Source organism: Aethalodelphis obliquidens, unplaced genomic scaffold (genome assembly GCF_003676395.1).
Source record: "Aethalodelphis obliquidens isolate GAN/ISIS:26980383/991018 unplaced genomic scaffold, ASM367639v1 scaffold17, whole genome shotgun sequence".
Lineage (NCBI taxonomy): Eukaryota > Metazoa > Chordata > Mammalia > Artiodactyla > Delphinidae > Aethalodelphis > Aethalodelphis obliquidens.
The window spans coordinates 30,613,994-30,638,703 of NW_020837961.1; the positions used below are offsets into that span (position 1 = coordinate 30,613,994).

Consider the following 24,710-nt stretch of genomic DNA (forward strand, 5'->3'; position numbering starts at 1 on the left):
AGAAAGTTACTGGTAAGTAGTCGACATGTGGTCACGTTTTAAAAATGAACTTCCTACAGGAATTCTAGTTGTAACTACCATAAAAGTCTGGTGGCTCTTTGAGGGACCAGATTTCATACATATATACCCCAATGTAATAGAGATGAGCACAGCACCACATCCTCCTGCACAGTCTAAATAAATATAATTGGCATCTTGCAGCCCACTGTTCTTACTTTGGCTGTGGACAACAGGCCTGGAAGCATCAATTTCCATGCCGCACTACAGGGGATGCGAAGATTAAAATATCAGAGACAAACCCTAAATACTGATAATGAAGTGTTATTACCTCAGTGGAAGAAACAGGCATACTAACATGAAAAAACACATTTTATTGCACTTAAGTTATAAGAAAATAAAATTTCTAAGTGAATCAAACCATAGACACAATCCCTTTAAAGGTTGTTTTCCTCCATCATGTCAGGTTGTTACATAACTAAAATTAACCAACTTGAATCTGATTGTTTTAAATCAGACTATAAATAAAACAAACAAAAAAAATAAACAGGAGGAGGAAAAAAAGATCACCTAGGATACAGTGTTAAACCACTTTCACAGTTCAGCTTGAGTTGTGGCTCTTGGAGAATGAGGCAAACCATTTGACTTTTTCATTCATTTTGCTTGTTTGCATGTGACGCCTTTACTACAAAAACTGGATAGTTTCTGCTTTGTCAGTTACTCAGAGCAATAAAACTGTAACAGTTGTTTTCCCAAATACTGTAAAACACTAAGACTGACCAGCAACTTTATTTTAATTTTGTGTTTTATATATTTTTAAAATATTTTGTCAGTTTTATTATGTATGTTCATCCATTCACCACAGCCCTCAAAAAGAAAAGTTTCTCCACAGAACAGGCGGCAACAGCTCTGTTCCAAGGAATGTGTTTTAATTTTTGCCCAGATAAAAGAAAATAAGCTTTGCACACACTCTCAATTCTTTACTTGCAGGCAAACTTCACTCTTTATTTTCTGAAACTCGCCCATTCTCAGCCTCTTAGAGGCACAGATGGTTCAAGTTTCAGTGGCAAAAAGTCTTTTTTTTTCCATAACCAAACTAGAGCAAATTTGGAATTCAGTCTGGGACTAAAACGTCACAGCAGAAAAAAAATAAAAAAAAATAATTTGCTTTTTTTTTTCTTTCTTTCATTTAGCAGCATAAATAAGTTTGGCCACTGGGAGTACAGTACAGGGGTGGGACACAATCCCATATTTGAAGACCTACTTCTAGCACCAGCATCAAGAATTAAATCCATCTCGGGACTCACAGAACCCAGGACAACTTGCCACCTTTGAGCAACACAGGCATTGCAGAGTGTATGTGGAAGCGACAGGAATAGATTAACAGAGGCTAATACTGTGATTGATTGACATTGGCAATGGTTGGCAAAAAAAAAAAAAAAAAAAAAAAAAAAGCTTTTCATGATAACTGTACAAAAACAATTCACAGTAATTTTTTTCCTTTTTAGCTTTTCCGCTCCAGAAAAATGACTTTTTGTTGCAGATGCTCTCTGGTGAGAAAGTCCACCGGTACTGTGTGGATGTTACTGCAGCTTCTTTCTAGGTCTCAGTGGTGAAAGAACAGGCTAGCAGAATCTGTAACGACATCTCTGCAGTAACACTGCCCAGCGACCACCGGAGAAGAAAATAAAGAAATAATTGCACCTGGTTTGATTTCGAAAGTCTCGTTTTGCAAAGCTGCCCTCAGTCCAAAGTGAAGCTTTTTCCGGGACGAGCCGGCAGGCGCCTCTCTTGTCAGTTGCGGTTTGTCATCGCTTCCTCTTTTCCTTCTGAGTCTGTAGGTCTTTTCGCTCTGTTGCCCCAAGCCAACATCCTGCACCACTGAGAACAAGGGATTTTTTTTCTTTTTCTTTTCTTTTTTCTTTTTTTCTCTTTTTTTCTTTTGCAGGGGGAAGGGCAGGGAGTATGTCGTCTACACGTTGGGACGATGCCACCTTTCCTGCTCCTCACTTCATGTCCACATCAAAGTCCAGCACCAGCAGCTTGGTTTCCTCCGTCCCGTTGCGACTCCCTACTGCACACACCAGCTTTGTGTTTGAGGCTCTGATCCGCCACACGACTCCCCCGCTCCCCCCACTCTCCAATGTGACTAGGTTGCGAATAAATTCACCCGTTTTCAAGTCCCATAGTTTTACAGTTCCATCATCTGAGCTGGTAATTACAAAGTTCTTGTTGAACTGTAAACAGGTCACAGCACTCTGATGCTTGTTGGGACCTAGGCAAAACCAAAGGAATTTCGTTACTGGTTAGAAATCATGACTAAGGGTCAGTTATACTGTTATTTGTGGAATCTATATTGGAACACACAATAAATGAAATATTTAAAACGCTGCACATTTAGAAACTGTGTTCTGAGTATTTTAGGATCGGCAGGGATGTAAGAAAATCTGGTAGCTATTTGTAACTGAAACGTTAATCTCTGAGGGTTCTGTGTTCCAGGAAGCGTGGTTAGCTACCAGGCATACATTTTGTGTCCTGGTTGCATGAAAGAGCACTTCTCTCGGTGGTGATGTAGATAGTACCAGCATCACGTATTCTGCTCATGGACAATCTATTACCCTACCACTCTGAACTAACCAGTCAAAGGCAAAGGCTGAATGGACACTATTCCAAAACTCTGCGGAAGAGACAAAATCAATGAGTAAAAAAGCTGCAGTATAGCCCACCAGATGGCCTCAATGAAAAAAACACTTTCTAAGGGCTATGACTAATAAAAAGAAGTTAATCAAGATATAAGAAGTTAACACTGCTGTGCCTCATTTAGTATTAGCGGCTTTCACATGTTTCTTCCTCTAGTTCAGTGGGCACTGTGAATCCTTCCCATCCTACTTCCACTCCTACTCAAGTCAGAGTGGAAAGGCTCATAAACTTATCCAAAATAAGTTTTCATTTTGTATGAGGTTACTTCTTTCTGTGACACAAAAGCTCCACATTTCTCTTCTGACCAACAATCTCATTTTTAAGGAACGCAACTAAAGGTGGGTAGCCAATATTTACCTTGCAATGTTTGTAAACACTGTCCTGTTTTGATATCCCAGATTTTAACTGTAGAATCTGCATTCCCAGAGACAAGAATGTTGTCTTTGAGTTCCATGCCGCTTGTTAATGACTGGTGTCCTGTTAACGTGTGAATGCAATTCCCTGTCTCCACATCCCAAACTCGGATTGATGTATCAAGAGATCCACTCACCACATGGATGCCATCAAACTACAACAGACACAGTTTATTAGACTAGAAGTGTACACATTCTTGATATTACTTATTGACCTTAATCCTAAAAGGGGACGCGAGTAAAGCATGAGAACAAAATGCCAGGAACAAAATGGGGTACAAGACAAAGTGCATGCAATCAAGCAACTCTACAGGGCATGTTCTCAGAAGCTTCTACCAGAAATGCTAATTTTTTATGGCCAGTGGCTTCAAACTAGATGAAGAAACAATTTTCAAAAAACCACCTAAAATGAACATATTATTTTCAGATCATCTGGCCACACTTACTAGCTACCTATCATGAATGATTCAATATGGATTGCCATTTGAGTTTTACTTCCCAATAGGAAGCTAAAACTGCTGACGTGGTTTATGAATAAAGGGTGTGCTTATCAACACCTATGGCAAGAAAAGGGCTGGAGATAGCTTTCATGATACTTCAAAGTAAGTTCCATTAAAAATTGTATGTAAAATAAAAATTTCATTTACAAGAACCTAATGCTATTTAGGAAATGTGCCAACAGACAATTATATCTGGAATTAGAAGTGGTGGCATTTTGAGAACAAAAGCAAACTATATACAGCATCTCTTCTCCAGCTTCCCAGCTATACCCAAAGTCAACAAATATCTACCAATTCCCAGATCTATAATAATGTTACCACCTCTTTCTTCAATCTAATGGCTTATTTAAATAAGATTATTATATTCATTAAGGTTCGAACATATCACAAAACATACAAACAATTGCAGCCAATTCCCTCTCCTCCAAATTCATAACCTTTCCTAAGTTAACAGACATCTTTATTATATGTCAATATTTCATGACATGGAGAGTATTCCATCAGTTAAGATACAAATACCCCAACGACAGAACTGTGAGCCCTGGGACTACATACTAATTTGCTGATTACTAACGGGCAGTAACGGGTAAACAAGCTATGTAAGTAATAAGAAATACAGCTGACCCTTGAACAACATGGGTTTGAACCGGGAGGGTCCACACCTATACTCGAATTTCTTTTGCTAAATACCTAGTACACAATCCCAGGTTGGTTGGATTCTTGGATGTGGAACTGCAAATACTGAGGGCCAACTGTAAAGTTATTCAAGGATTTTCGACTGGAGTTGGGGGTGGGGAGGGGGTGGTTGGTGCCCCTGATTCCTAAGTTGTTCAAGGGTCAACTGTAGTTTTGAATTGAAAATGTTGTCTTTCACAAAACGAAACAAGATCTATTTTCTAAACTTGCTATTAATCTAGTTATTTATGTCAAAATATGGCAATCTATTCTAGGATATCAGGTTCAAATGAAAACAAACCAAAAATCAGTTTAAGTCAAATTTACTTCTTCATGACTACAAACCAGCAGCCCTGTGACGGCAGAGCAGCTTTGTGCGAAGTTCACTTCCACTTTGAATGGGGACGGAATCACAATTACGTGGTCCATCAACTTCCAGCTATCAAGGCAAAGGGGCAGCTTTGGGCCAAATTAATCCTCTAAGGAGTTTATTAAAATCCAGGTTATTCTCCTAGGAGACTATCTACCCATTAATTAACACAGCAAAATTTAAGGCCCCGAAGTCTCAGGTTCCAAGACAAATATTTGTATTTTAGAGGGAAATCAATCACAGAAAAACTGAAAGAAATCATTTAAATAATTTCAAAATTTATGCTTTCTTCATGCCAATTTTAAAGTACATGTAGGGACTTCCCTGGTGGCACAGTGGTTATGAATCCACCTGCCAGTGCAGGGGACACGGGTTCGAGCCCGGGTCTCGGAAGATCCCACATGCCACGGAGCAACTAAGCCCATGTGCCACAAGTACTGAGCCTGCACTCTAGAGCCCGCAAGCCACAACTACTGAGCCTGCACTCTAGAGCCCGCAAGCCACAACTACTGAAGCCTGCGCCTAGAGCCCATGCTCCGCAACAGGAGAAGCCTGCGCACCGCAACGAAAGAGTAGCCCCCGCTCGCTGCAACTAGAGGAAGCACGCGCACAGCAATGAAGACCCAGTGCAGCCAATAAATAAATAAAGTTTATTTAAAAAATAAATAAAGTATATGTAAACGGCAGAATAATTTGATTCATCTTTTTTTGGACTGTATTGGATCAGCAATCTGACAGTGATTATGAGTAAGACAACCTTATGACTCAAAAATATAGCATCTCAAGAGCAGGAGAGATAGGTCTCTTACCTGTAACGAGTAGACCCTGTTGGTGTGCCCCTGCAACGTGTGCAGACAGGTCTCTGTCTCTGGGTCCCACACCTTCACCATAAAGTCATACGCTCCACTCACAACCCTTCTGCCATCATATTGAACACAGCGGACCGCTGCTACATGACCCATCAAAACATGTAAACACTGGCCTGTCTCAATATCCCAAACCCTAAGGGTGGCATCTCGAGAACCACTAACAACTCTGTAGGGGGGAAAACAGAAAAAAGAATGTATTAGAATTTTGATATTGTGAGAAAACATGATACATAAAAAGTCTGTGGTTATTAAAACTTTTTTACCTTTTCTTAAGCAGAAATACCTGTTTTCAAAATAAATACATACTATGTAAAACCTTGATATATAAACATGCAAAAGTTGAGTTACTCTGATTGGGATGGGAACTTGGAAAGCCTAGAATTCTGCCTGTTTGATTCCTCCACCTATGAGGGACCCAGGAGCACCTTGGGGTCCTGTGGAACAGTTTTAAGACTACTGTACTGTAATTAGAAATGACAAAGAGGAAGGAGAGGAAGACCAAGTCAAAGAAGATAAAGAAGCAGCAGCAGAAGCAGCCAGCTCTAAACACATACAATAAGATCTTGATTTTAGAAATAAAATGTTAGTGTGGGCAATATGTGTAAAATGCTAATGGATGGTAGTATTTTGAAAAACTTAAATTTTCTTCTTTATTCTTTGTCATTTCCCCCTATTTTAATTATGAACACAAAGTCCCTTCGTGACTAGGGAAAAAATTCAATAAAGGTTTTTCAATAAAACAAATCAGAATCTGGAATTTAAACAGCTAAACATATGTGCTTTACACCATATACTCTGGTTAAATTAACCAGTTTTAAACATGTCCTCAAACAAAGGCTGCTTATGCTTATATTTAAAAATATTCTGTAGGCTACTGGGGCATTAAGACATACAGATTTTTAGAACATACGCATGTAGGGGCAATGGAAATCCCTTGAAACTCTGACCCAACATTATTCTCTTCCGAAGACCAGAGTGATACAAATATGGCAATCACCTTTGGATTACAAAGGAGAGCTGAAAACTCAGATGTCTTTAATGTCATTCCTAAGAGATTAAGAAAGGCCAGAGTTTCCACCTTTGGGACAGTAGATAATGGAAGCATTGAGAGATTTAAGTCAGAATATAATGGAAACTGAAATGCAAGGTCTCTTGATACCAATCCCCCCCAATTTTAATAGTACAGCACACTGTTCAAAGTAGATTCAAATTACAAGTGAGAAGGTACTTTTCTGCACATATTACAAATCTAAAGTGAAATCTGCTAAATGTAATGGTTCTTGATAAAGAAGATGCTATGGACAGAATGAATGAACGGTAAAAACTGGAGTGGATTCACTGTAAGGACCCTTCAGAGAGACCTTTTCTGACAAAGGAGGTAGAAATCACATCTGTTTAACAGGGGTACTGTGAAGACACGCCAATGGAAGATAGAAAGGACTTTAATAGGAGGGCTCTGTAGGAGGAGATAAAAGCAACAGCAAAGATGCTGAGAAGAAAAAGTCAAGCAGTCTGGTTTGGCTTAAACTATTTTGAAAACTGGATTGCGGGTTTCTTCCTTAATTCGGTAGGTAACAGTAGGCTCCCAAAGGGCAGTGGTACTACCGTAATTAGAGGAGGTTCTCTGCAGCTGTATAAAAGGTGACCAAGTTTGAAAGCTCTGTCAGTAGTTCAGGTGATAGGTAATGAGAGAATAAGTTAAAGCCCACAGGCCTCAGCTTTTGCCCAGACACAGGGGATATGATGGAGTGGGGGAAGGGTGATGGGTAATTAAAAAGACTCAGAGACTTGAAGCCTGAATTACTGAATTTGTCCCACTACTGGAAATATATGCCCCTCCCCATTTTTTTTTGAAGATGATGAGTCATCAAAGATTTAGAACAATCAAGTAAGGTGTTAGTCAAGATCAGAGAACAGAGTTTCAAGGTGGAAGCCAACAACACATTAAATGAGGACGGAAATTTAAAGGCAATACCCTACTGCCCAATCTTAAGGCAATACACTACTGCTTTCCTAGCAGAGAAATATCTGAAGTTGAATGATGAGTCTAGTTTAGGAGCATATTATCACTATCTCTCTGTTAGACATAGTAAGTACTGTACAACTGAACTCTATACAAAAGGCCCCAAGTTCACAAGTAACAGAGAAAGAATTCCCAACCCCTACAGGGTTTCCCCTACCTTTTTTCATGGAGATGCATACAACGTACAGTGGAAGTATGCCCATATAAGGTGTGTATACATTCTCCCGTCTCCGCATTCCACACTTTGAGAGTCCGATCTGTAGATCCACTAATAATGATATTGTCTCTCATCTGTGATGACCATACTCCACCTGTGTGTCCCACTAATGTCCTCAGACACTGCAAAAACACTTAAGATGATTACTTTTGGGTAGAAAGAAAAACAATGTAAATAAGATTTTAGCAGTTCATTAAAATCTGAAGTAACGTTATTTACTCAGTTGGAATGTTTGGCATATTAGAAAATAATTTTTCACATCAATATAACATGATCCCATCACTGTGTATTTCTTTGTTTATTCAGCAGCACTGCATATTACACACACACACACAGTCGGGGAACAAGTATGCAGACAGTAAACCTTTCTCACTAAAGTATGACAACTCTGGCCTGGCCTCTTTGATAAAATAATACTAAAATTGCAACTTGGTTTCTTCCACGGGAATGGATTCAGTGAAAGAATGCCAACAGAGTTGGGTGTGGCTACATTCCACATTTCATCTGAATCTGCCCCAAGGCAGTAGTTAGGGTACTTCTACGGCAAGGTACTTCTAGACAAGTAAAGACAGACACTAAAACCCTGAAATAAATCCAAAACTAATATTACACTACGGAAATACGAAGCAGTTTTAAAAAAACTTTTACATCTGACTTGGAATATTTAGAAGATTCTTGCCCAAGAATCAACATGTTATAAGACATTTTAAAAGACAGATTTCCCCCTCCCCACACACTTTCTTCTATTCTTTTTTAGGTGGTCAATTACCTAATTCAAGAAAATATTTTCCATTGGACAGATAAAAATAAGTATTCAGTAGAGAACCATTAAAGTATAGTATTGTATGAAGTGAAACTGACTGCTTGGACTGCTTTGTTTCCTTCAAACTCCTATTTACATAACTAACTAGCCTGCTTAACTTCTATCTTACAGGGTTTGAGATAAATCAAAATTAACATGATTTATTTAACTTTTAAACTCCAGGTAGGTTATCAACAAAGTTTACAAGGAAAAAAATATATCCCTCAGTCATAGTTTTGAAAAAGATTAAAAAGGAAGGAGATATAACTTTTATGGTTAATAAAAGTGGGAAAAACTAACCCCCAAAAAAGAAAGAAAAAAAAGCACATCTGTAAAATCTTAAAATAGCTAAGTCACAAAGATAGACAAACTATTTAAATGAAGAAGAAACTAATGACATCCCTATCATGAGAAACATCATTTTCATGCCAAGAAAAAAGCTGAATTAGAAGCTCTGATATTTGCTATCAAAATAAGCTAGACTCAAAAATGAATCCTTGTTTTCCTTTCACTGGTTGATCCTTGTAAAGGTATGTACCAAATGGTGACTTTACGAAGTGTAGAGAGAAGTACACTTACTTTGCCTGTGACTGCTGACCAAACTTTTAAAGTGTTGTCATCAGAACCGCTAACTATTCGGTTACCACAAAACTGTAAGCATGTGATCACGTGATCATCATGTCCTTTCAGCACCTACAACATAGATGTACAGATCAGAAGTATGTTACTACATTATGTTTTTTAAAATACTAGTGAAAAGAAAAATGAGGCCATAAATAGCAACAGTAATCCATAGTCTATTTCCAGAGTAAAAATTTGTATAAAATATGAAGCATCCTTCCTGGCAGATGAATTAAGTATTAAACATTTTATTGTTTCCATATTCTATTATTTATACTTGAGACATCAACTATTAAAATTTTACTCAGTCAAGACCTCATAAATATGGTTCAAACACAAACGTATTTTATAATCATCTATTTTATCCACTCAAACCGAAAGAATATGCACTTAAGTTGTGCAATTTTGACACACAAAAGTACCTACTAAGTAGAAAGACAATAATCATCAACTTTTTCAACTTAAACAAAAAAGCCTGTCATAATGTATACGTTTTAATACAAAATGTCTCCCCAAATTGCTTTTTTTCCAGTTGAAAAAAATATAGCTAAGGATTTCAAGTGTTTTTGCCATTCTTTATATAATTGAAATGTTATAAGGCAGAAAATCAGAATTATGCTTAAATTTATAAAATTAAAACACACAAAAGCCATCAAAAAACCCCCCAAACATGGGTACTCCTCAAAAAATCATGTTTGGTCAGAGAGGGAGCAAATTCTTAGGTAGTACGTATATGACACAAAATTCAACAGGATATTCAGAAATTTTCATTTACATGCAATAGACAGAACAACACGTAAGTCAATTCGTCTTTTATTCAAGTATAGTTAGTTGTCAGACTAGAGATATTAGCACAGAGGAATACTGTCAGTTACATTTTCAGTTATTTTAAAATATATTGTTTTCTTTCTACAGGACATAGGTTGTCAAGTTATACTACTTGTCAGATACGAAAGAGTACACTACGTACTAACACTGATTAATGGTTTCTGTTACATCATGCAAGAGTTCAGTTACCTTAGGGGATTTGAGTTCTCCTCGCCTCCAGTTAGTATCAATTCTGTGCTGCCTGATGTATGCACTCTTCCATGGACTGTGTATGAAACCTGGTTTTATTACTTTTCTTCTCTTGATGTGCAATGGTTCATCAATACCTAAGGTTTAGAAAATTTAGAGTATAATTGCCTTCACCAATAATACAAATTACACATTTTATAATGCATCTCATTTTCTCCTATGCTGAAAACCACTGAAATGCAGAACACTAATTTCTAACACTGTTATTATGAGACACTAATGTAAATTTGCAATCTGTATGGCATGTTGTCTACTGACTATTTCATTTCTCTCAGAATAATTCTATGAAATGTTGGTGAGGATGTGGAGAAATTGGAACACTTGTGCAATGCTTGTGGGACTATAAAATAATGTTGCTGCTATGGAAAACAGTATGGTGGTTACTCAAAATAAATTAACCATAAAATTACCATATGATCCAGCAATTCCACTTCTGAACATACACCCAAAAGAACTGAAAGCAGGGACTTGAACAGGTATTTGTACATCCATGTTCGTAGCAGCATTATTTATAACAGCCAAGAGGTGGAAGCAACCCAAGTGTCCACTGACGGATAAATGGAGAAAAAAGTGTGGTATATACATACAATGGAATGTTTAGTCTTAAAAAAGGAGGGAATTCTGATACATTTGGATGAACCTTGAAGACATTATGCTAAGTGAAATAAGACAGTCACAAAAAGACAAATACCGTATGATTCCACTTATATGAGGTCCCTAGAGTCGTCAAATTTATAGAGACAGAAAACAAAATGGTGGTTGCCAGTGCTGCAGGGAAGAGGAATAGGGAGTTACTGTTAAATGGGTATGGAGTTGCAGCTGGGGAAGATGATAAAGTTCTGGAGATGGATGGTGGTGATGGTTCCACAGCAAAGTCAGCATACTTGATGCCGCTGAACTATACACTTAAAAATGGTGAAAGTGATAAATTCTATTTTACGTATAAATTATCACAATTTTAAAAAGTCATTAAAATAATGATTCTATGAGAAGGTAAGGCAGGGATAATTAATCCCACTTTATATATATCTGAGAAGAGAAGGTTTCACTGAGTAGTCCAAGCCACAGGCAGGGCAGAGGCAGGATTAGAAACCAAGTATCCTGGATCTTTCTTCACCTCTCAGCTTTACTAAAGAGAACCTATAGTGCATCTGTCTTACACTCTATGATTCTTTCTTAAAAATTTTGCTTGTTGAAGGCAAATAATATTTTTTTCAAAAGTAATATTTTTCTAGATGCCTGCTGGAAAGAAAAAATGTCCTTTCTTAATATGTATGATACCTACTCCATTACTAGGAAAGGGGATTTTTTTTTTTTTAAACAGGTCTCAGAACACAGGCTCCATGGTAGGAAGAAAATGGGACTTTACTACTACATCCCCAGGATTTAAGAATATCTAGCACATAAGAGGTGCTCAAGAAATATTTGTGGAAGAAATGAATAGACTACAAATATTTGAGTATTTAATTGCTAATTTAATTTGGGGGTTCTCTTTAAGTTGTCCTCATCTTGACGTTCTCATTGTTTATTAATTCTACTGGAGACTGGGAAGCAAATGAGATATATTCACTATTAGTTACAGTGCTCACTAAAGGGGTTAGTGGCAAGATTTGGCACATCTGAACGTGTGGAATAACCTGTGGATTTTATATAAGTAGGTGAATGTAAATGAAGACACAGTCTTGATTCTTTGATAGGCTGCCAAAGTTCTCTTTTTTTATTTATCCACCACTTTATTCTATGTGCACATAAAACTTATTATTTTTCAGAATCACTTTGCTTTTTCGAACTACAAATATTTTCTCTCTGTGATTTTGAACCTTACCCTCTTCTTTACATTTCTCTCTCCAGAGAAGGTTGTCTTCAGCCAAAATTCTCCAGTAGCGACACGTCTGAGCCGCTTGTAGCAGGTCTTTGGGTTCCAGGAATGAAAGCACATAAAGTGCCAGCTATGAAAAGAAAAAGCATAGTATACCATGTGTCTCTTTTTAACGATAAAAAATAAGTTAATTATTCCCTATGGTATAAAGTACTTATAAATGTAATATAATTTTACATTCTAATTTCTAAAATTATGAAAGGCAGTACCTTCTAATATTCAATTTTAACAAACACATACCAGATTTAAAAACACCCTATTGGTTTTTATGAACTTCACCCCACTAGCTCCTCACCTCTTCAAGGAATACTTATTAAACCTCTCTGTCTCTTCTCTTGCCTTTGCTCTGTGAATCTCATCTCAAGAATTCTACTATTTATTTATATATTTTTTACTTTATTAGTTGTTTAAATTTTGTCTTTTTCTGTCCTCACTACAATATAATTTGACTTAAGAAATGAGATTCCTATATACTCTGTGTGGCATAATTTCAGAATCCTTCAGATAGTTAGATATAATTAATAGTTCTTTATCGTATCAAACTGTTTATATCACAGTGATGTACTTTTCAAACATTTAATCCTTTACTGTAAATGACAAAAAGGAACAATTATTAAACTGCTTCCTAGACCTATAAAAGTAATTGGGTTCTAATTCCTTTATATTGCTTATGGAGATTTTCTGGATGGGCCAGATAGAGTTGTATATTTGAGCTAAGTCTTTGATATATCACTGATTTAAAAATTTTGTTTCCAATACTTGCAAACCATCAATTTTTCTTCCAGTGTGTAAAGTCAATTCAAATAAATAAAAGAAAAGGAAATAGAAGAAAAAGGAGAACAACAGCTTCCGACTATGCTCGTTCAATTAGCCTCACAAATCACATAAAAATTTAAATTATGATATTAGGACAGAATGATCTAAACAGAGTAGTAAAGTTTACTTTTCACATAAACTAAGTTACAAAGATTAAAACAAACTATCATTTAAAGGACCTAGGGTCATACAGGGAGTAAAAAAGCACAATCTGAATTATTTTTTGATGCTAAACAGGAATTACATGAAATAAATTATGTTTTCCCAATGACTTTGTATCAATATATATACAGAGTTCATCATTAATCACATATTTATTGAGTATATTCTATATAGAAAGTACTTCAACCAGTCAGTATTCAACGTAATACTACTACTGACAAATGACAGTGAAAAACTTTTTGTGGAATAATTATTTTTGGTCTATCAGAGAAGACCATTCAGTATTATATACAGAAACGGAGTCATTTAAAATGAAAAGGCATAACTATATTAAACAATCTATATATGCGTGTGTGTTCACATATACAAATATACACATACATACATAACTCAACAATATATTTTTAAATGGATACCCCATAAACCAATTAATTTTGAAATTCTCAATCAATCAAAGCCTAGACAAGTTTGCTTAGTGTCAGTCTAACAGCATACTATTAATCTTCTATGTGAAACTGATATTTAACATTGAAATTATCAGGCACAAAGTTATATTTGTGGAAAAGAGATGCTAGTTAATGCCCAAGATATTGAGAATGGTCATATGAAAAAGCCTACTCTTATTTTAGCTATCCAGCTGAAGCAGAAATCAGGTAAGTTATAGAAACATTCAATGGATCCTAAATGCTAAGAAACAAATCCAGAGCAGGTTAGATTTATCCTTAAATCAACAGGTAAAATTTCTGTCATTACTGGTGATTAAGAGATCATCTAGTCCAGTGTCTGCATGCATTAAAAAGAAATGTAAAGAAACACTCAGGTGCTAAAGAAATTTGAAGTGCTAACTCCATAGGTAACTGGTGCCCGTTCCTTTAGAACAGCAAAGTCCCTAACTCAACCATAAACTTCAACTTATTAAATGTTTGTCCATGCCATCAAAACATCCCTGTATTATAGAAAATACACATAGCATGGGACTTCTCTCATGGTCCAGTGGTTGAGAATCTGCCTTCCAATGCAGAGGACAAGGTTTCAATCCCTGGTTGGGGAACTAAAATCCCACATGCCGTGGGGCAACTAAGCCCACGCTCAGCAGCTACCGAGCCCGTACGCCACTAGAGAGCCCGCAAGCCGCAACTACTGAGCCTGTGCACTCTGGAGCCCGCACATCACAACTAGAGAGAAGCCCATGTGCCACAACTAGAGAAGCCCGCATGCTGCGATGAAGATCCCTCATGCCGCAACTAAGACCTGATGCAGCCAAATAATAAAATTTTTTAAAAAAGAGAAAATATACGTAGAAAAATATGAATAAGAAAATCAGAACCAGGAAAAATATAAATAGAGAAGGTTTAAACTAGAGGAAAAGTAGAACACAAATATACTGGCAACAGTATTTTACATGGTTTTTTAATTAGGCTGCCAAGCAAAAAGAAAACAGCAATTAGTTATACCAGTTCCTCAAAGGAAACAAGGTTTTGTCATGTAGGGTTCCTTATAGGGGACAGAGAGTGGGCATTGTCCCAAACTACATCTCTACAATACCACAGAGGGGGTTACAGGTTTCTTGGAGCCAAATTGAATGGTCTAGCTAATGCAGTTTTCTATTAAATTGTATTAAAGGTAAACTCTAGATTAGTAATTCTTCCTAAGGACTACTTCCACACAAGAAAATCTCTTATACTGAAAATTCATTTCAGATAATTATCTTTTCTTTGGCCAAACTTGTCATTTCAATGAGAGTTGCTGTTTTTTGTTTTTCACTATAACTTATATTGGGTTGGCCAAAAAGTTCATTCGGTTAGTGAATACATTGTTCAGTAAAATTCTTGGTGAAAATGAAAAAACGTGTCTTTTATTTTTACTTAAAACTGAACAAACGTTTTGGCCAACCCAATATAAAAGACCACCATATTATATTTAAAAAGTAGCTAATACTTTCCCAGAATTGCTATATTTCAGTGGATTGAAATAGTGAAAGAAAAAGAAAAGAAAAGAATAAAGAAAATGTTGGCCAATCCTATGCTAAGAATTTAGGCTTTGTTCTAGATCATCTACTGTATCACTATGCTTTTCTTGGCATTTACTTACAAAATAAAGATAGTGCTCTTTATCACAAGTCTCCCATGTGAGACTAGTGAGATTTCTGTCAAGGTTTTTGAGATTAGTAAGTAAATGTTGGTAAAGAGCTTTGCGATCTGTTGAAAGGAATTATAAGAAAATTACTATAAGTCCATTTCCTGACATGAAGGTAATACTGTTTTAAATAATGATAGTACTTAGTCTCCAATAAGATGTTAGTTTCCTTCAGGACTTAGATCTATACCATTATTTCTCTACACATAAAATAAAGCATTTTTCAAAAAAGAAAACGTTTTTTCTAGCAGTTAAAACTAGATTCAATATCCTTTGATAAACCATAATGGAAAAGCATATGAAAAAGAATGTATATGTATGTATAACTGAGTCACTTTGCTGTATAGTAGTAATTAACTCAACACTGTAATTCAATATACAATACTATACTTATATACAATACTATACTTCAATAAAAAACAAATTAAAAAAGATGGGGGGACAGGTGCCATGCTAAGTCAGGCTCACTCATTCTATCTAGCAAAGCTTCTTTCCCCTCAGGCAATCTTCAAAGGAACACTTAATTCAAGAAAATCTTTACTGCCCTGGTTATGGATAATTTGTGCTTAATTTTTAGATTCTTAAGAATACTTTAATATTCTTCTGATTTCAAATCATGTTTTTTTTGTGTTATGAAGCTTCTGTGGAAATCCAAATAAAGAAAAAACGAAACAAAACAAAAACCTCACAATCTTTAGACATAAGAGGATAAATTAGACTGAGAAAAAGTCTATATTTTAACAAAAATACTACCTTCTAAAATATGAAGGATATCAAGGAAAACTATGAAAAATATATCAAAGGAGAATAAATTCAGTTTCAGTCAAATACTTATAAAAGTGCTTCCTATTATTACCACCCTTCTGGAAGCAAAGAGAGAGAGCTTATGCCACTTTCATAAGCGAAATCTATCCAAAGAGTTCAGTTTTAGAATGAGCCATCAAGAATAAAGATTTTTTTTTTCTGGGACAATGTCATTTTAAAAATCACTCCAAAGAAGCAACATCTCAGGAAAAAGATATTTTTTTCCACTTTGCTTTTTCCTGTAGTTACGCTTAATTTTATCCATTAACTATGATGAAACCATTTTATTAATATCCGTTGTGAAATTAGTATTGGGACTATCTTTAATGCCCTTAGGATATTTAGCATGGGTATCTGAAAAAAAAAAAATCAACTTCCTTTCTCTTCAAATTTGAAGTTTCAGGACCATTTGCATTTATATTTATATTAACATAAATGGTATTTTATATTGTCTTCTTAGCTGATCTATGTATGATTAGTGGCATATATAAAACTTTTGTGAAAATATAAATCATGGTAACATTGATTATTTAATGTTATCTTATTTCTGTTTGCTGACAAAAATGAAACTATGAAGGCTACAACATCAATAAAAGAACTACATCTAAACTATGCCTCATTTACATAGTCAAGAATGCACATGTGATCATAATCAACCTATGATAAAAAATCAAAGATGTTTTATTTTATATAAAGATATTAAAACAAATGGGCATAAATAATTCTAAAAGAAATACTATAAGAATGTAACTGGTATGGGAAATCTGTGATTGTGTGTGTGTGTGTGTGATGCGGCAGAAAGGGGAATGATTTATAGAAGATGACGTACATGTGAAATTCCATACACTTCAAAACAATTACATAATGTAAGTCACTGAGAACTACTATCCAATAGAATCATGAAACTATTAGTCTTGAAGGGACTTAGGATAAATAAAAAACAAAATAAGAAAAAAAATATTGCTGTTTTAATAAAATCAGAATTTAAAAAAATCTACTACTATAAATGAACATACCAAGACAACTAAAGGTTGGACTTCAAATAACCTAGGAAAAAATCTTGGTAAAGAAACAGTCAAATTAACGAAACTCAATAGCTTAGTCTCACATATGACTTATTCCAGTGATGGAAAGAAGACACTTAGTCTGTAAGTATAATTTAATCTGAAAATTATATTAAGTCACAGCACCTTATCATTTACAGCCCCCTGTAATACTAATTAAGAGTGTTAAACTGACAATACTGAATACCATAATTAGCATGACAATGTCTAAAGATGGTAGCTGTTGATTTATATTTTCAAATAGCACTAATGAAGAATATAATTGATAATCCTTACCTCTTTAGGGAGCAAGGAAATGAAGTCTCGCTGAAACTGGGGTTCTATCACTTGCATCATATGTTTTACTTGTGTTGGTTCACAACTATCAATAAGTTCATCTAAAGCAAGCAATTTCTCTGGTCCACTCCAGCTCTATCAAAGAGGAATTAGAAATTTTTATCTATTATTTTAATAAATGTCTCAAATTATAAACTCATAAAGGAAAATCCACATCCACACACAACATAAAAAGTGGCTGCTTACAGTAGAAGGCACTGAAGTGACAATCATTTAGTCTCATCAAGTTTATTAGCTACCTTTATTGTGTAAAAGTTTTTTTTTGGCTTGATAGACAGAAAAATATTTTTGCATTGTATTATTATAATTGTTATATGTTCGTCCATCCACCACCAAGATACTGGTTGAGAAACCAAAATTTTATTCAGAAACATCGGTTTGGGCTACTAAGTAAATGAATTTTGACAGATGATTTTCCTTTCTTCCCTTTCTTTCTAGTGGGCACCATAAAACTTGATGGTTTTAGTAAGGCACTCATCTGAGACTGGCAGCATCAACTAGAAAAAATTAATAACTGGATAGACTGCACATCTGACAAGTGTCTTCTACAAATTAAAAGGGCTTTGATTTGCTATGTGAAAATAATTTCAAATAAAAAACAGCAAACAAGGGCTTCCCTGGTGGCGCAGTGGTTGAGAGTCCGCCTGCCGATGCAGGGGACACAGGTTCGTGCCCCGGGCCGGGAAGATCCCACATGCCGCGGCGCGGCTAGGCCCGTGAGCCATGGCCGCTGAGCCTGCACGTCCGGAGCCTGTGCTCCACAACGGGAGAGGCCGCAACAGTGAGAGGCCCGTGTACCGCAAAAAAAAAAAAAAAGAAAGAAAGAAAACAACAGAAAATGGTAGCTGACTTAATAGTAAAATTAGAATATGAACAAAGGCTAAAAGAGGGTAAGAAATAAAGTATATGCTATGGAAAAACAAAAACAATTATACCTCAAAAATATGAGCTCCTTTAAACCATACTAAGGGAGTTGTTTCCCCAGTGTGGAACACCTGCACAGAAATGCCATGATTCTTAAAAGGAGAAACTAAAAAGGCACATGAATCATTTAAAATGTTAGGACCTCCCCTCACAAAAATCAAGTAAAACATTTAAATAACCTTGAAACACTTAGGTGAAAAAACATCCTTGAGCAAGCTGATATAGTACCTTTGTGAATTATTATGTCCACTTTGGAAGTGGGAGAAGAGAGAACAATAGGTGAGGTTTGGAGCTAGAAAGACCTGGATTTTGACATTCCCTTTCTTGCTCAAACTAGGAACCTGGATTTTGTAACATGTGAAATAGATAATAGTTGAAAACTGAGATACTGAGGATACTGGAAGCCGTATTCAGAATATCACTACTTTTTAAAGTATTTCTTAAAATATTTATCAGAATCTACAATGAAATCTCATCTCTTCTTTCCTATCATAAAGTGTAGACTACACTAATACTAGCAAACATTTCAGTAGTATTTCCACAGTACTACTATATATGTATATCTCACTTAATCATCAATAAAAACCCTGGAGAATATCCTCATTTTACCATCAAATATGAGGAAACAGAGGCTCTAATAAGCTGTGTCCTTTCTTTTTACTTTGACACATACATATACCCAGAACATTCTCCTTGAGTACTCACTGTGTATCCTTTTTGGTTAGGGTGAGGATTTATACATAGAAGTTAAAAATACTCATATACATGTATATGCACACACACGACCAATTAAAAGCAGTTAATTTGAAGTTTATTTCACTCCATTTCCCTCACATAGCTTAAAATCCTGGTTCAAAACTTAATACCTCTTTGACAAAACTCTTGCTGATCAATCGCCACTCATCCCTGACAGTACCAATACTATAAACTCTAAGTTACTGATTTATATTCCTCACAGGATTTGAGGTGGGTTTTTATAATATGCTGTTCCTCTCCATCTACATTATAAGAATTCATGGACACTAGTATAAAAACATGCCCATTTTGGGTGATGGATAACTATGCTGACTTGATTAAAATGCAGCTTTAATTAAGACACTTGATAGAATAATTTTAATGTAAACTTTTAAATCTCCTTTGCATATATGAACGCCAGCTTTACAGATATTTTTGGAAATATTTGGAAATATTTATGGTTAAATAAAGGTATGTGATCTTCTATGGTAAAAAGATAGTGAAACATCTTTTAACATATTACTATTTATATTACTAATTATAATTTATATTCTATATAATTTAATATATTACTATTCTATATAAATTACAACTATTATGAATATTTCTAATTAAAGGTTAATATACTATACAAGTTTCATGTTTTGTTTTTTTTCAGTTAACATATTATTACAGTGTTTAAAAAAGGAAGGAATAGAAAAACAGTATCAATACATGGTATATAACTGCTAACAGATGAAAAAATATCCTTTCCAGGATTTTAGGGGCTGGAGTATAGAACGAAAAAAGCCAGAACAGAAGATAAACAATTCAGACCTTAGGTAAATGTTAGAAACTGTGTCAGAAACTTCTATATATTTAAGGCAAAGTCCATGATGAAAATTATGCCCATAGAGCAAAATGCTTCTAAGATTTTAAACAATATTTTTATTCTGTTTTAAGATAATATTTAATAAGTTAAATAAAATTTAAATTATATTTCAATTTGAATTATACATATATTCAGCAGATGTTACTTTGTGACATTTTACTGAAAAGTATACAACTGACAAAGATTAGTAACAAGCTGTAATCTACAAAGTAAATGAGACTGTTTTCACCGACCATACATATTTGACAGTCCAATTACTTTAAGTCACATCTCTTAGATGGTTCCAGCAAAGGTCTGGACCATGTAGTCCCTAGTTTTTCTCTCTCCAGCCTGGATTTCTTTCCTGAACTCCAGACCTGTTTATAAAATTGCTTATTCAACATGTATTCTTGGGTATGTAATAGAAACTATATCCATGACCTTTCTCTTCAAATATGCATGTCCACAATCTTCCCTGTTTCAGTAAGATGTAACTCTTATTATATTAGTTTGTTCAGGCCCAAAGCTCTGGAGTCATCCCCAACTCTCTTACTTTCACCATCAGATAGTTCTGATCCATCAGTGAATTCTAAGACCTTAAAATTCAAAATATACCCAGAATCTGACTATTACTACATTGGTCTAAGCTCCTATTGTCTCTCACCTGGGTTATTCCTATAACCTCTTACCCAGTCTCCCAGCTTCCCACCTTTGCCCTCCTAGTTCCGTTCTCCACAAAGCAGTCAGAGTGACCGTGCTAAAAGTCACTCACTCACTCTTCTCCTTGAAGCCCTCCAGTGGCTTCCCACTTCACTCCAAGCAAAAACCAAAGTTTTCAGGTTGGCCTACAAGGTTCTAATTTCCTATTCCTTTCCCTCGCTTACTCTACTTTAGCCATAGATACTCTTTCTGTGCCTCAAACACACCCAGCATGCTCTGCTTCAGAGCCTTTTCACTTGCTGATCCCTGGACTATTCTTTCCCTAGACACCCACGTGCTTTACTTCCCTACCTCCTTCTCTGAGACCTTCTCTGTGCAATTTTCTAAAACTGCAAACCAGTTTGAAATCCCCCAACCCCCTCCCTTTCCTGACTAGAGTTAAGTTCTCCAAAAAAGGGTTTTTGTCTGTTTTCTTAATTACTGTATCCCAGATCCAAATTAGGGCCTAGCACCTGACAGATACTCAGTAAATATTTGTTGAATAAATGAATGAATCCCCAAAGAGTCAGGAAATACTGCACCAATGCTATCTTAAAACTCTTTCTTGGGCTTCCCTGGTGGTGCAGTGGTTGAGAGTCCGCCTGCCGATGCAGGGGACACAGGTTCATGCCCCGGTCTGGGAAGATCCCACATGCCGCGGAGCGGCTGGGCCCGTGAGCCATGGCCGCTGAGCCTACGCGTCCGGAGCCTGTGCTCCGCAATGGGGGAGGCCACAACAGTGAGAGGCCCGCATACCGCAAAAACAAAAAAAAACAAGAAAACCAAAAAAAAAACCCCTCTTTCTTGAGAAAGTTTCTAATCTATGTACCTGATGGTATCACTGGGACTTGCTTGCTTAGTCTGGTTCCGAGACTGGTTCCCAGTTTTGATACATACACGATTTAACAGCAAGGGAAGGATGTATTAACTTGAAAACCTTGCAGTTAATGACTATATTAAAATAAAAGAATATTTTATTATTATCGGTGTGGATTGTTGAACCCACACCAATCTTTAATGAGGACTGGAGGAAAGAATACCGAATTGGGGATCAGGAAACACAACTTTTGGAGAAGATAACTGCCACTAATCAGGTTACAATTTACCTCTGCAGGCTTTAGTTTCTTTATCTGAAAAAGTGCTATAAATTCTGATAATTATTTTATTTCTGCTCTGAAAAGTAGTTCTTCTGGAAAAGAAAAAAGCACTTTCCTTTGGTCTTTCATGGTAAAGTTACTGGGAACACATTGAAAGGGATAGGAAAAACATTCCAAAATCAGAAAGAATCAAGATAAACAAAATTTAATTTGTGGACAAAATTGCAAATGCAAACTTGAAAATTCCCCATGGAAGCGGTATTTGATTTCAGGTAATCAGAGAATACCTGAAGGTAGTAGAGAAGAGTAGAAGGAGCACTGAGCCGTAATCAGGGACCAAGGTTTCACCAGTAAACTCACTGTGGAACTGCAGGGAAGCCCCTTAATGAGTCTGCGTCTCAGAGACCCCACCTGTATAATGAGGGGCTTGGCCATACCAGGGGTTCCCAAGTGCTGTCTGAGTGGTGCAAGAATCATGGAGTCCCCCAGCCCACCATCAAAGAGTCTGATTCAGTGGTCATGGTGGGGCTGAGGGCAGTTTATGCTTTAAATAACCAACTCATCCCGTACGGATGTGGATGATTCACAAACCAGCAATGGTTATTAGTCTGGATGATCCTTGGTGGTATCTCATTCAGATTATATATTTTTATGACTTTAGGCAGTCTAGCACCTGCATTTCATGTGGTTAAGAACTCACTTCTCTAGTACCTCCAGAAGATGGTTACTTAGTCTGTTTGAACAGTTCCAGGAGTGGAGACTTACTAGCTCCCATTCTACTCTGGGTCAGTTCAAATTGTTAAGTTCAACTTACACCAAAATCTGACTCAAAGAATATGATTCAGGTTTTGTTTGCTGAAGAAACCAAGACTCAGTCTGATTCTACTTTTATACAAAAGTCTTTAAAACGTTAGACAGAAACAACATTTTTCCCTTAGTCTTCTCTGGCTAAATACATGACTTTCTTTAACTCGTCATCACCCAACAGGACTTCTTGATCATACTGTTTCAAATACAATGGCAAAGTATTACTGAATTCATTTTCTTTTGGTACCTTGCTGTTTTAACATGTCGTTGGCTAGCAAATAAAAGAGATCCAAATAAGTTAGAAAACATGTACAATTTCTAAGTGTTACCATAAAACTTGATTAAGTCCTTCAAAGGAATAGTTTTTACTCCACTTTTAATTTCAAAACACAGAAGTATTTTCTACTTTATCATTCAAAAAAATATTATGGAGTATAACAGGCATTTTCAAAGTACATTCATAATTTTAATACAATACAAATATGCTTTGATTAAAATAATGATAATAATGTTAATCTGATGACATTTGCATGAAGCTAGTGTTAATAGCTTCTTTTAACACCTGAGAAAACTGAGGTTCACAAAGGCTATTTCTTAACCAAGAGAGGAAACTAACATTTATTGAGTTTCCACTGTATTTCCAAGAACAGCTTTAAGCACATTTACATGTTTTCTCCCTTTCGACAACTTTTTAGTGTTATATCTGTTTTACAGAGGATAAGAACACAGGCAAAAGTAGTTACATAATATCAATGAAATTACCCAGTTATTAAGAGGGAAAGCCAGAATTTGTACTAAGAGCTTTTTCTTCTAAGTCAAAGTGCTTCTCATTATATCAGGATACCTCTGAATATCAATTTCAACATCAGAGAATGTCAATGTTATTGGTGTCTTTACCTAGTCTACTATTTGCAAGTGAAAAACTATATATTTACACTCAAATGACATAAACAAAATAAAAAAGTGACCAATCCTCTTCCCCCAAATTAACAATCTGAAAGCATCAACCTGGGGCTGCCAAAAAAAGCAGAATCAAGGGCAACTGAAAATTCAAACAGTACAAAATTTGTTTTCTTTTTTTTTTAGTTTTGTTTTTAATTGGTACTTCTATTTTAGAGTGGCATTCTGTTTCAGTTTCCCTTTTCCTAAAATGGTGTATCATTTGTTCTCATTCAATTTATAAATTGAGTACAGAGTACTTTGTCAGAATAGATGGAGCTGGACCGAAACAATGCTGTACCACCATCTTAGGAGGAATAGCAGAACAGTAAGGGGACAAGCTCTCCCATTTTGCTTGTTATGCCACAGAAAAGTCATCATTAAATGCCCGCATAGCACATCTGTAGAAATCATGCCAGTTTAATTGTCCCTCAAGTATACCACGTAGGTCAACTCATGACTCCCCCACTTTACTATGAAATTATCTCTCTCTACAAGTTAAGCATTAAAGCATTGTAAGCCTTTAGGCAAAGGATTCATTTCTAGTTAGTTTGGCACCAGCCCTGAAAATTAAGGGCAGTGTACCACAATGGGGTCTTGGATGTGTCAAGGCAGAAATGGTACTCAAAGGATTAAGGTCTTGATCTACCCGTCTAGCTGACCTTCTGTTGCTAGTAAACTTCTTTGCTACAGAATATGTATGTGAAAAAAAAAATATAGTACTACACCTGCAGGGATAATTCTATGTTATTCCTATTAACTGAGAACAAGTTTTCTACTTCTCCTATGAAAAGTGATCAAATGGGCCTTTTTATAGGACAAAAGCTAGCCTAATATAGTTTATTGAATATCATTAATTCTAAAAAAACAAGTTTTTAAAATTACAATGAACATTTCTAAATTTGGGATGCATCTAATAATCTATGGTATCTCTGATTTGATGACATACAGTATGTGGTAACACGAGGACGTTTCATTAAGAAAAGCATGAGTGAGCTAATAAACAAGCCAACATTGTACAAAGGACTCCCTAAAACATCCTCACTGCAAAATAGAGCACAAATGCCCCCTACTATATATCAGTATTTGAGATAGTTCTCTTAAAACTATATTTTATATATCAGTATTTGAGATAGTTCTCTTAAAACTGGTAAAAAAAAAAACCCTAAATGGCTAGCAAAGAATATTCTGGGCCTCT

The 24,710-nt window shown here is 35.8% G+C and overlaps 1 protein-coding gene across 9 annotated transcripts in view; it reads right to left on the minus strand.

Annotated features, from left to right (window-relative positions):
- Window positions 1–351: 351 nt before the first annotated feature.
- The window catches only part of FBXW7 (F-box and WD repeat domain containing 7), a 207,254-nt gene continuing 182,895 nt past the window's right edge, over window positions 352–24,710 (minus strand). For 8 of the 9 annotated variants that reach the window (XM_027117189.1, XM_027117188.1, XM_027117185.1 and 5 more), the window contains 8 exons: window positions 17,402–17,536; window positions 12,090–12,213; window positions 10,205–10,341; window positions 9,146–9,259; window positions 7,705–7,886; window positions 5,465–5,690; window positions 3,055–3,265; window positions 352–2,272 (listed from right to left, as the gene is read on the minus strand). In XM_027117189.1, coding sequence (XP_026972990.1) covers window positions 2,004–2,272; window positions 3,055–3,265; window positions 5,465–5,690; window positions 7,705–7,886; window positions 9,146–9,259; window positions 10,205–10,341; window positions 12,090–12,213; window positions 17,402–17,536 — 1,398 coding nt within the window. In that variant the 3' untranslated portion in view covers window positions 352–2,003. The remainder of the gene's footprint in view (window positions 2,273–3,054; window positions 3,266–5,464; window positions 5,691–7,704; window positions 7,887–9,145; window positions 9,260–10,204; window positions 10,342–12,089; window positions 12,214–17,401; window positions 17,537–24,710) is intronic. The other variant, XM_027117184.1, reaches the window with a different exon arrangement.